Source organism: Cetorhinus maximus, chromosome 30, assembly GCF_964194155.1.
Source record: "Cetorhinus maximus chromosome 30, sCetMax3.hap1.1, whole genome shotgun sequence".
Lineage (NCBI taxonomy): Eukaryota > Metazoa > Chordata > Chondrichthyes > Lamniformes > Cetorhinidae > Cetorhinus > Cetorhinus maximus.
In genome coordinates, this window is record NC_135908.1 from 7,488,553 (window position 1) to 7,502,144 (window position 13,592).

Consider the following 13,592-nt stretch of genomic DNA (forward strand, 5'->3'; position numbering starts at 1 on the left):
GAGGATAGCTTACTGGAGGTGGTACAGTCAGCATTTTGGAACAATGCACCAAATGAGTTAAGGGGTTTTTGTAACTAAACTTATCTCATCATCTAGTATTTGATGCTTTTATTTCAGATTTACAGGATTCATAATTTTTATTTTTATCTACAGAACAGTAATTTCTCATGACTGTAGCTCTATCTGTTCTAATCATTAAATAGACCATTTTATTTCAAATCAGAAAGTCATAGTAAGATAGCCAACATTTGATTTCTTCTTAAACGTCTTTTGCCTCCACTGAAACTTGAATCATAGAAGCATAAAATGCTTCCAGCACAGAAGGAGCCCTTTTACTTGCCAAAGCCATGCCTGCACTTTGAGAACAACACAGCTAGTCCCATCCCTCCAACCTTTCCCTACATTTTCTCTCTTCAGGTGCTTATCCAATTCCCTTTTGAAATACACAATTGAATCTGCCTCCACTACGCTCGTAGGCATTGCATCCCAGATCCTAACCACATGCTGTGTATAAAAGATTTTCTTATTGTCACCATTGCTTTTCTTTGCCAATCATCTTAAATTGGTGCACTCAGATTCTTGACCCTTCTGCCAATGGGAACAGTTTCTCCGTTTCTACTCCTCATGATTTTGAATACTTCTATCAAATCTCTTCTCAATCTTCTCTTCTCTAAAGAGAGTAACCCTAGCTTCTCCAATCAATCCACATAACTGAAGTCCCTCATCCCTGCAACCGTTCTTGTAAATCTTTTCTGCACCCTCTGGAAAGCTTTCACGTCCTTCCTAAAATGCAGTGTCCTGAATTGAACACAATACTTCATTTGAGGCCCAACTAATGTTTTACAAAGATTCACCATAACATAGAATAATAGACTTGCCAGCAAAGGCAATCAGAGAGGTTGGGGTCACCTTGGTGATAGAATTGGTATTGACCGGATCATATTTAATCTGAAACAGTTCTGGTCAAGGTAAATTTCTGCCCAAAATGTATCCTGGTCAACATTCCTCCCTCAAATAATACCATTTAATTATTTTTAAATTAGTAATTGTCAGTCACATCTTTCCAGAATGTCACTGTGTCACATTTCCATTATGGTGTTTTAACACTGAGCAGTTTAAATGTCTCAACTAAAGCTCAGCACATCTGATTCTCTTGGTTGCTGCACTGGAGTGTCAGCCTGGATCATGTGCTCAGGTCTCTGGAGTAGGGCTTGAACCCATGACCATTTGTCTCAGGGTCAAGGGTGCTACCCTCTGAACAGCACTGACACACACAGTGGGAGATGGTGCAACGGTCCCCCAGATTTCAAAGTGAAAATATTGGGAGTTTCAAATTGCTTAACTTGTCAGTATTTTTTTTTTTAAATACAGCGAATTTTTATGGTTTGGAATGGACTGCCCATGAGGGTAGCGAAAGCAGATTCAACAGGAACTTCCAAAAGGAAACTGGATATATAGTTGAAAAGGGGAAATTTGCATGGCCATGGAAAAAGAAGAGGATTGTGGGGCTAATTGGATTGCTCTTTCAAAGAGCCAGGACAGGCACTGTGGGCCGGAGAACCTCCTTCAGTGAAGTACGGCTCTGTGATTATACGATGCAATGCTGTGTATTATTGTACCTTACGAAACAACCTCTGGCTCCCTCCCCCTGCCGACACAGGGTAGTAAATATACACATTATGGTCTTCCGCACTCACGGGTTTCTCAACAAAGGGTTTCTGGAAGATTTCTCCATTTACTTCCACGTGATCATCACCTTCCACCAGACTACATTCTGCAAATGAAGAAAGAAGAAGATACCTGACTCAGGGACATGAGCTTCATCTGTGAGGCACTGCAGCTTTTAATCAATTCACATACAAAACTGGCAGGAAGAGGCCAGCTGAATGGTTCAGTATTACACCAGGTAGTGCCTTTAACCACCAGGAAGCTATGTCCTCATTTCAATATTATTCATCCTCAGTGTACTTTAGCATAAGAATAATTATGATGGCAAAAAGAAAGAAAAAATCTGGGATCCTCTAAAATTGTGAATCGTGCAAACCTCCTCAATCTCATACTGCATAGAACAGACACAGCCAACAAATTACAACGTGGAAATAGGCCATGTGGCCCAACCAGTCTTTTCTGGTGTTAATGCTCCACACGAGCCTCCTCTCAACCCTCTAACCCTATCTAACCCTATCAGCACCACCTTCTGCTCCTTTGTCCCCCACATCTGCCTATCCAACTTCCCCTTAAAAGTATTTATGCTATTTGCCTCAATTGTTGCTGTGGTAGCGAGTTTAACATTCTCACCGCTTTCTGGGTACTGAAATCTCTCTTGAATTTTCTATTGGATTTTTATTAGATGGTGGAAAAACATTTTTAAAAAACAAAACTTCATTGCAGTGTGCACAGTAAATCAAGTTTACAAGAAGCATTCAAGATAATCTTAATGGAGATCAGAATAAACCTAGCAAATTTTGAAGAAGTCTATTTGACTCAAAACATGAACTCTGTTTCTCTCTCCACAGATGCTGCCAGGCCTCCTGAAAAATCCAGCATTTTGCTTTTGTAATGAGTTTGTAATTGTGCATCTTAAGTTACTGATAGCAGTAAGTTAAAACACTGGTTATTGGAACTTCCTATCCAAGCAAAATCTATAAACCTTTGCAGCAGCCATTTAAATGCAAATAGTTTTAAGAGCCACAACACAGATAAATTCTGCTCACATATAATACAGAAAATGTTTCAAAGAAGTCAAATGTTAAAAATTATACACAAAATCATTCCCTCAAAGAAAGGGAAAAAGTAACCTGTACAGAATGAACCGAGTCTTTGAACCTTTGTGAAAATAGCCTGTTTCAAGGGTTACAAGAACAAATTCTAAATCTTGCCCCTCTAATTTCTCTGTGCAAAGAGTGGCTGTAAAAACAGCAATACTAACCATCAGGCCGGTCCGGGTCACGATTCAACACTGCATAGCGGGGAAGATCTATCCCCTCTTGCTGTAAAATTCGATAGACTTCTCTCCTGCAGAAGTAAAAAGAAAATATACCAATCAATTAATCCAGAAAGACAAGCGTAGATTCCAGCCACTTTATTTCTCAATATCAACTGTATTATCACATGCCAGTGCTTCAAAACACTACTGGTAATTTAAACTAATAAGATGGATAGAAAAACTCAGGGCTTAAAAATAACCAGAAATAAAAAGGTTGGCAGTGTTAAGCAGGTTAGTCAATGTATGAAACAAAGAGAGGAGGGTGCATTTTCATTGGAACATATAGGATCAGCAAAGACCACTTTAAGCATCTTATAGTTTGAAACACACAGAATGTCATCCCATTTCTCACATCCCCTAAGTTACTTCTATTGCTAAAACATGTTGCAGCTGATTTTTGAATTTGTTGATACTAACTGCACCTCCCGTAGTCCTGATAAAGGTTGCAACCGTAGTGTTACTCTGTCTCTTCTCTTTTGATGGGAAGTGAACTCTGTGTACTTTCAATTTTTTTGTTAATGATGATTCTCGCTTTAAGGCAACACTTCTAGCTAGAACTTGCCATCTGTGAGAGAATGAAAGAAATCTGAACCAGGACTGCTACAAAACTGTAAATCTTAAAATTCATTGTATTTGGATTGTTATGAAATATAAAATTATAGCTACACGTTTTCTCAAAGATAGTCTTCAAAAGGTAAATTGATTTGTTTGTGTATTATATGCTTTATTAAATCCACCAAGGAAATGCCCACCATCTCAACTGTATTAATATTTTAGAAGTATTAACCTTGTATGGTGCGACACAAGGGAAGTGAAGGCAAGCAGCTCAATTTTAACTTAAGCGAAAGGTTCTTGAGTGAGTTAAAATTGGGCCCAAGGTGAAGTAGGGTTAAAGGGTGAAAGATAATTGGTTCATTGTGTCCTACATTTGTGTACCACAACTGGTGGGAAAATATATTCACATTGACAAATTTATAACGGGCATTTATAATAGAATGTGCATGGACACAAGATTTATAACATATTATATGGATATTCAGCCTTTCATAAGAGGGCTCAAATTAGTTTAGGAAAATGGCTTGTTTCTTCAACAATTTGAGAATGGGGTTTCATTCTGAAGGATCCAGGAATAGGAAGCAAGAATGCCAACGAAAGATTTTCATAACTCCAAAGGCTCCATGGTGAAATGCATTGCCAGTGTGGGATTGGAGCATCAAAGTCCAGGTAGATTCCAGCTCGAATGCTGACCTCAGAAGGGAGTGGTGTTCCGAACAATCTAAAAGTGGCCCCAGCATCGAGGTTCAAGGAGAAAGTTGGGCTAAATCCAAGTTCCCACTTTTGTTTGTTATTCAACAACTCAATGAAGAGCGTACATACATGTGGACATCAGCCGAGGACAGGGTTAGGCTCTGCTTTAGTGCTCTGGACAGTGCAGTAACCTGTTGACTGTTACCATGTAGGCTTACATATGAAACCGGCTGGACCTTAGAACTCAGCACAAGTCCCAATCACTGAAAGAGGAAAGGCAAATTGAAAGAGAAAGACACTCATTTTACCCAAAGTATAGAATACCTTGGAATTACCAAGTCAGCACCACCTTCTGTCTCAGGGCTCAGGCCAAAATAAGTAACTTCATTTCTCAGGTCAGCATGCAACACAGATGTGAATAAAACACCAGCTGATGAACTCTACTTTTTAATGTGGGCCATTTTCTCATCAAAAATAAACTAAATTTGTCAACACAAGCTAAATGGGCATCCACAGAAATATTGTGAGTTTCTGGCTGGTCTTGATTTCTGAATTTTATTGGTTTATTTTCTATCCGCAAGCATAAAATTCTTCAGGGCTCAGCTTGAACAAAGACATCCAATGAAATATGTATTTTTCCTTACTGGAATTTAATTAACTGTCAACTTTCTGCTTACATTAAGACTTTCAGACATTAATAGTAAATGCCAAAGACACATTGCTATTTAATGCATGAATTCAAACACAGCTTGAAGCACAGACCCATTTATCCAGGATGTACCAGCCATTAGTTATTAATGAGATTTACAACATCAGGAAAGCCTTGGGAAAAACAGAATTAAATCAATATGGATCTTTAAGCCATTTTCTATTTCAATGTAATCAAAGTGTATGTGTGTGAGGAGATGGGAATACAGGTGCAAAAGTAGGCCATTCAGCCCCTAAAGCCAGGGAGAACCAGAGTACAATTATCATGGGTTTTCTCTGTAAACCATTTTCCCTTGCTTTCCTAATGAGAAGTTTGTATTGAGTTAGCTCAGCAGGCAGTGCTGAAACTCCCCAGGTATTCATTCTACATCTATGAGTCTGGATGGTGAGCACTGGCAGTCGACCTGACATAATGAGGATACCATAGCAAAATTCAATCCTCTTACAAGCAGATGGGATGTGCACACAAATCTCAGGCAGAGTCAATGGTGGAGGTCAAGGTGGAGAATGATGGCCAACATTTCCTCTCTTGAGTTTGAGAATAGTGAGAGGAAGTGTGTGTTCTGGCCATTTAATAGAATTTGCCACGCACTGGGTCCAGTCTGGCTCAGTGCCAATCCTTTTAGCTTTTAATCCTTTCAGCCATTCGAGGGAGGGGAATGGGAAGCCATCATGCAGCATTATATGATTATGTTAGAGTGGGCCTTAGCTGGTTAATGAAGACTGAAAGTGCTTTGAGGCTAGTGCAATACTGAACCAAAGCCAACTTAAATTCCCAGGATCAATCTACTGTGATGGTATAAATTGACTGAAAACAATTCAAATCCAAAATAAATGCTCATGGACCTCATTTGTGACATAAATTGAAAGAATCCTTAGTTTTAACTCTTGGCACATACCTGTCTTGGATATAATATTGCATATTCAAGTCATTGATGAGAACTGGATTCCTGAGCTTAGCATAAGCCACTGCCTTATCCAGAGGAAAACCTAGGATGAAGAAAAGGAAAAAATGATGCCAGCTCAAAATCTGGAACTTTTAATTCATTTGCCACCATCATCTATTACCATAACTTCTATTTATAAAAAGATACAATCCAACCCTCATCCCAATCATACCAGGAAAACAGGCTTCCATAGATTCCCTTCATTCCACAGAGACAATAATGGAATATAAGCAGCTAATTTGTACTGCGCCATTTTGGCTCAATTAGTAAGACTTTCAGAAGGCTTTGGCTTCATTGGCTGTGAAGTACTTTGTACATATCCTAAAGCCATGAATGGTGCTAAAGAAATGCAAGTGTTTTTCATTCCAGTCTTGTTCCTGGTCCCAGCACTCATTTAGTTTAACATTGTGCAAAAATCACTAAAACCAGTTAATTCCAGTCGGCACTTTTCCTTATAATAAACATCAATTACCATCCTTTCTATTTCTCACCTTTGGAATGGAAACAAATCAGACAGTCACACACCGGCCAGTTCTCCACAGGCTCATTCAGGATGACATCCTCATTAAATATCACCACACTGATGTACTCAAATTTACACAGACGCTCCAGGATTTGCGTCATTGGTTTTGATTTAGATTTCTTCGCCATTGCGCAAATCCCCACCAGGATTTGGCGCTCGGGGGGCTAGATGAGAGAGAGAGAGAGAGAGAGAGAGAAAACTAGGTTAAGACTTTTAAACTTAAACAGAATTCTTTAAAAAGCTGCTGAATAGTTGTGACCAGATTGTCTGCTCATTATCACAATTGGTGAGTGCTTGCTATGTGCAATTTGGCTGCTGCGTTTCCTAAATTACAACACTACCTGTCAAAAGTACTTCATGATTGTTGAGTGCTTCAGGACATCCTGAGTTTGTGAAAGATGCTGTAGAAATATAAGTCTTTAATTCTCTTTTATATAACCCATTAATTTCAAGTATTAATTTTCAACACACGTATATTCTTTACAAACTTTTAGAATCCCATCCCCATCTAATTTTTTTTCCAGACCTGAAGCATAGCAGCATGGCTCTAAGGATTCTCTAATACCTTTTCCAAATGTGGTCTCATATGTGAGCTTATATCATGTGTGTCAGCAGAATGTTTGACGATGTAGAAAGATTACAACCAATCCTAACCTTGCCCTCACTAGTCAGACAGACAGTCCTGCACTTTTCAGCTAGTTATTGGATAACCACAAGGAACAGGCTGGCTGATTCCTTTACTTGGCAAACTGGTCCCCAAACTACAACCTCCAGAAGTACCAGGGATTGAAAACCTGGGAAATTCTGGTCTGCATCACTGTGCTAGACACTAACTTAATGAACTAAGCCACTGGTAGAACCAGTTGTGAGAGAAATTATGACTGGAGAAATCAATTCTACAATGGGTCAAAAAAAAAAGTCAAACATTACTGTTGAGATGGGTGACATTTTTATTTGAAAACTCTGGCCCCACCTAGAACAACATATTGAGATATTGCTTGTACGCAGATGTACCCATCATAAAAAAAGCTTTACTATGTTGTAACTGACTGTGCACAATAAGCTTTTCGTTTGCATTTCCTTGGCTTAGTTGGTTGCCTTGGAATCAGAAGGTCTTGGGTTCAAGCCACACTCCAGGGGCTTCAGGTTAGCACTGAACTATCAGAGGAGCCCATACTATAGATGAGACATTAAATGGAGACCCTGTTTCCTGCTTAATTGGACATAATAGTGCTTTAGGATCTACATGAAGAAATGCAAAGAGCTCCCTGGTGTCCTGGTCAACACTATTGTTTAACCATATACTCATTTGCTGAGTGTGAAGCAGTTGCCACATTTGTCTACATAACAGTGGCTGACTTCAGAAAAAATAATGGATTGGTGGTAAAACAATTCAGGATGGTTTTGGGAGGCACCAAGTTGCTCTGTAAATGCAGGTTTATTCCTTTCTCTCGCATTTGGAATTGAGAGTCAGAACAATGGCACAATGTTGGCTGGTTTCACTGCAAACCTGCAATTGTCACAACCACTCAAGCTGAATTACACCTCTACAGCAGAATGCTATTAATAATGCTAATAATGTTATTATGTCTGTGACATCTTTTGATTATCTGCTCCTATCACTGCTTGCTTGTCCCTACAACCACCCCACCCTCAACTTCTTCCGCAGCCCCCCCCCACCCCACCTTAAACCAGCTTATATTTCACCCCTCTCCTAACTATACTCAGTTCTGTTGAAGGGTCATGAGGACTCGAAACGTCGACTCTTTTCTTCTCCGCCGATGCTGCCAGACCTGCTGAGTTTTTCCAGGTAATTCTGTTTTTGTTTTGCTATTAACCTTCACTGGTCTGGAGCAAACACAGGATTAACAATAACAAAAATAAAAATACCTGGAAAAACTCAGCAGGTCTGACAGCATCTGCAGAGAGGAATACAGTTAACGTTTCGAGTCCGTATGACTCTTCAACAGAATTAAGGAAAATTCTGGTTTTGGGGCGGGGGGGTACAAGTAGAGCTGGATAGAGGGCCGGGATTAACAATTCCTTGCTCAGAATTTGATGTATGGTGCAATGATGGCAGTAAGGAAAACGCAGTGGTGAGTGGAGACATTAAATTGGGAGGGAGATTTGAAATTTTAAATACAGTATCATTGCTTAAAATCAGCAGCTGGAACCAGGAATGAAGTTGGGACAGAGAGCTGCTATTTGAAGTCCCACAGCATGCAAAGCGTTGAGTGAAGCAATTACTGTTAAGAACACCATTCATCCCTCCAGTCCCTGTGATATTTAAGAAGCTGCTGGATTGCCATCAATCGCCGGGCCACAGTTTACCACACAGGGCCTGGTTTACGCACTACTTGGAGTTTTCAAGGTTTAAAGGTACTTTTTAAGCACAAGTATTCAAGGCCGACACATATTTTACGTGGTCTACACAAAATTCTGAAGGAGACATTGCTTTATTATCCCACACCAATGAGAGGTGCTATTTTCAAAGCTACCATACCCATACAGGTCTATGTAGATAAGCACAAATTCTACTGTACTTCTGTGAAACCAGTTGTCAAAGCTTCCTAAAGATCAATAGCACAAGGTCATGTCTGATGGACAAGGCTATACTGCTGGCATTTACTAGAAGTGAAGATGAGAGTTCACAAGGTGAGAAAACATCAGAAATGAGGGAGGGAATGGCAAGCAGAAAAAAGGTGAAAATAACACAAAAGGAGCAAAAATGGAGAAAAGCTTTTCATAAAATTATTGACCACGGAAATAAAAAAGAAATAGCAAAAGTAAAATCAGAAATGAAAAATAAAAAAGGTATAATATCAAAAGAAAGGAAAAAGAAAAGAGTAGGAAGTCAGTGAGAAGACAAGAGGGAAGATTCCTCCTCCAATAGTCTTAGCAATATACTCAGTCCCAGTTTAAAAACAGTAAATCCAGTTTTTGTTCACACCACCTTTAAAATGAGGAATTACAGTCCCAAACAGCAAAAACTTTAAAGTACAACAATATAACAAGAGAAATTAGTGAACAAAGAAGTGAGGTAGACATGGAACAACAATGTTTCCTCGTCAAAAACAGAATTACCTGGAAAAACTCAGCAGGTCTGGCAGCATCGGCGGAGAGGAAATCAGTTAACGTTTCGAGCCTTCATGGCCCTTCGGCAGAACTGAAGCATAGTTAGGAGAAGGGAGAAATATAAACTGGTTTAAGGTGGGTGGGGGGGGGCGGGGGGGGGGAGTTTAAGATCTAAAGTTGTAAATTTAAAGATCTAAATCTGCACTTTGAATATCCTGTCTTCCATTCTTAATTAGCACTTTTCTTAGACAAATATCACCACCTTCAACACCTCTTTGACCCTTTTGTCTGTGACATCTTTTGATTATCTGCTCCTATCACTGCTTATCTCCACAATCACCACACCCTCAACGTCTCTCTTCACCCCCCCCCCCACCTTAAACCAGTTTATATTTCTCCCTTCTCCTAACTATGCTTCAGTTCTGCCGAAGGGCCATGAAGGCTCGAAACGTTAACTGATTTCTTCTCCGCCGATGCTGCCAGACCTGCTGAGTTTTTCCAGGTAATTCTGTTTTTGTTTTGGATTTCCAGCATCCGCAGTAGCTTTTAGCTTTTTGTTTTTATCTCAATGTTTCCTCATCCCCACTCCTCCGCCCCAGAGATAATAAATGCCCTGAGAACAGCACTGGTAGTTATACTTCTATGAAGATATCACTTAATCACTAGCAAATTGAGAGCAGGAGTTGTGTGTTTCCAGAAGAGTGACCATTTGCACATCAAGACAAACTCTTCTTCCACTTCATTATCAGAATATTTTTCCTAACCCGTGAAAGAAAGACTTTCATTATCTACTGCACAACCTCAGGAAGTCCCAAAGCACATCATTCCCAATGAAGCAATTTTGAAGTGCAGATCTTATTGTAAGGCAGAACTGCTGCATCTTTAGATGCATTGCAGCCTATGAAAGGATTAAAGTCACCTAAGCTGCAGTGACCTTAATGCTACTCTCGCACTATATTAAAGTTCTCATCTCAGGGTTTATACGTCAATCTCCAAAGAGTTGTCATGATGCTCCTTGATCTCTTTATCAATCTGAACCTAGGCAGTAATGCTTTGTAGTACAAGTCCTCTTGATGACATTTAGAGGTGGTTTCGAAGCCAGCCAATTATTTTATTGAGAAAAAGACAAATAGTGTTGACTCAATCAATTTCAGCAGGTAATCGAGCTGGGGATCCAGCATTTATCCCAAGGGTACGCATTCAAAAAAGCCAACATTAATGCTGAAAAAATACTTCAATTTAGTGCTTTATAAATCCTGGCCAGTTCTTGAATCCTTCATGGGCAACTTCAATCAACCCCAAATAAATGAGGGAAACCATATGTACAGTCAGAGTTGGTAAATGCAATGTACAATTTCCTCAAAACTTAGTGTGCAACCACACTAACCAGAAACCACAAAAAACAGCAATCACCTTGACCCAATATTTGTAGATGTATACACAATGTATAGGAAACAGAAGATGTAGAATCCCCGCGGGGAAGTAATGATCAACTTTAACATGAATTGGGACCTAATTATAGCAAAGGCTATAGGTTGGCTTCGTAACTTTAAAAATCAAATTTAAAGACGGGGGAGAGGGAGATTCAAAATAAAATGGTTGTAGGGAAATGTTTAACAACACTGTAGTCCAAGTTTGGGGGAGGGGTGTGGTTATCTCACTAGATGGTTAGCTTGTGACTCAGAATAACGCCAACAGTGTGGGGTTCGATCCCTGTTCCGGTTGAGGTAGACTTGGGGCCTGTTTCCTCACGCTGACCTGTAGTAAAACTATTCCTTAAGCCATTGTTCAGCAACCCTCAATTAATCGAGGATGCTACCTAAAGAACATGGTCCAAGTTGAAGGGAACATCTTCAAATGAATAACAGTGGAAATGAAAGACAAAAGCAAACCTAAGATCAGCTTCTTAGACTGAGCAAGGGATTTAGAAACAAATTAAAAGTGAAATAAAGAGGGAAAATAGTCCTCAGAAAATGGCCCTCGGAAAATGGACTTGGGCTCCCTGGGATGAATACAAGATCACACAAAGATAAATTAAGAGAGTGGTAAAGGAAAGTTCTAGAAAAGCAGTTTGCATAGACAAAACAGAACAGTAATAGCACTACCAATGCAAGAAGTGAGAACATTGAAAGATGCAATTAGACTTGAAACTGAGGATGAACACATTAGTAATTATTCTGAACAGTTACCTCCTTCAAGTATTCAGAAGGAAAGCGCAAAAATACATCCTCCCCTAAAAAAGGGAATATTAAGGCAAATATCAGAATTTAGATATAGATGAGATGGACTTATAACAATTAAATTCCCACAGATATATGGTATTTATCGCAGAGAGATAGGAGAAGCTCGTGAAAAGATGTGCAAGGTACTGAGAATCAGTGGGGGAGAGTCACTGAACACTGGGGAGGCACCAGATTGGAAACAAGTTATTGTGCCACCATTACTCAAAAAGAGTAACGAAACTGAGACAGGGAGCCTGCAATTCTGTGTAAAATAATATAATCATTAGCGGGCATAAACTGGAGGAACGCGTAATAATAACAACCAGGTAAACAGGAGTCAACACAGCCTCAGAAAGGGAAGATCCTGCCTGACCAACCTCCTTGATTTGTTGGAGGAAGTGACAACCCAAGTGATAAACCCCGTGCATTTAAACTTTCAAAAGGCATCTGATAAAGTTCCACTCAGAAAGATTACTAATTTATATCAGAGCTCTCTGGGCAAAACTGGAATATGCATACAGAACTGGCCAAAGGATAATGACTACAGGGTAGAACCAGGTGATAGCAAGTGGTATGGCCTCACCCCTCCCTATCTCTGTTCTCTCCTCAAGCCCTACAACCCTCATCTCTGTGCTCCTCCAATTCCGGCCCTTGCGCATCCCCCATTTTAATTGCTCTGCCACTGCAGTGCCATGCCTTCACATGCCAAGCTTTTGAATTCCATCTATTAATCTCTCCACCTTTAAGATGCTCTTTGAAACCTACCTCTTTGATCAAGCTTGTGGTCATTTGTTCTGATATCTCATGCTGCTCAGCGTCAAATTTTGTATAATAACACTCCTGTGAAGGCATCTTGGGGCATTTTATGACATACAAGCACTATATGAATAAAAATTGTTAATGTGGGAAAGGTTAAATTGGGAGTATTAAATAAACAGAGACAGTAAGACAAGGAGATATGGGTTCAACCTAGCAAATGGGGACATTAGGTCTGATGTTAGTTGACATGAGTGGACAGGGCACAGAGGTGACTCCAGCAGAGCACAGTTATTTGTGTGAAATGACAACCTGCTGTTTCAGCCAGTGATATATAGCCAATAATTACAATGTTTCATGAGAAATAAAAACAGGTCAGTGGAAGGGGTTGAGGAGAGGAGGAGGGGGGGGGAGGGTGGAGTGCGAATATCACAGAAAACAAATTGGAAAGTATTTCCTTCCCCTCCCCCCATATAATACGTTGACTTGACGTTAATTACGCCTCCACCTGGAAGTTCCCCTTCAAGCCACACACCATCCTGACTTGGAAATATATCACCGTTCCTTCACTGTCACTGGGTCAAAATCCTCGAACTCCCTTCCTAACAGCACTGTGGGCGTACCTACACCACATGGACTGCAGTGGTTCAAGGCAGCAGCTCACTACCACCTTCTCAAGGGCAACTAGGGAGGGAAATAAATGCTGGCCCAGCCAGCGAAGCCCACATGCCACGAACGAATATAAAACAAACACATCATTTTGAAAATGTCACATTTAATCAAAATCCTGACAACAGCATTGTTTTCTTAATCTCATGTAACAATATCACTTAGTCACCAGCAAATTGAGAACAGAGGTGTTTCCAGAACAGTGCCCCTTTGCACAGCAAGACAAAATCTTCTTCCATTTCATAATCTTTAACCTCTTCAGCATCTTAAACCTATAATTAGAACAGAATATCTTTTTGCAGAGTTATCCCTGTATCCTTCACTGTATCTTCAGATGCATTGTAGCCTATGAGACTATTCTATGGCTTATTTATAAATATAAATCCTACAAGGGAATATAGTATATAAAGAAAATACGAGAGAGAGAGAGAGAAGTCACTGAGGAAAACCTAGCCAAC

The 13,592-nt window shown here is 39.9% G+C and overlaps 1 protein-coding gene across 8 annotated transcripts in view; it reads right to left on the reverse strand.

Moving 5' to 3' along the window:
• ppip5k1a (diphosphoinositol pentakisphosphate kinase 1a) overlaps positions 1 to 13,592 on the reverse strand; it is a 123,273-nt gene that overhangs the window by 80,952 nt on the left and 28,729 nt on the right. For all 8 annotated transcript variants that reach the window (XM_078532362.1, XM_078532361.1, XM_078532358.1 and 5 more), the window contains 4 exons: positions 6,381 to 6,576; positions 5,842 to 5,932; positions 2,930 to 3,015; positions 1,620 to 1,774 (listed from right to left, as the gene is read on the reverse strand). In XM_078532362.1, the coding sequence (XP_078388488.1) occupies positions 1,620 to 1,774; positions 2,930 to 3,015; positions 5,842 to 5,932; positions 6,381 to 6,576 (528 nt within the window). The remainder of the gene's footprint in view (positions 1 to 1,619; positions 1,775 to 2,929; positions 3,016 to 5,841; positions 5,933 to 6,380; positions 6,577 to 13,592) is intronic.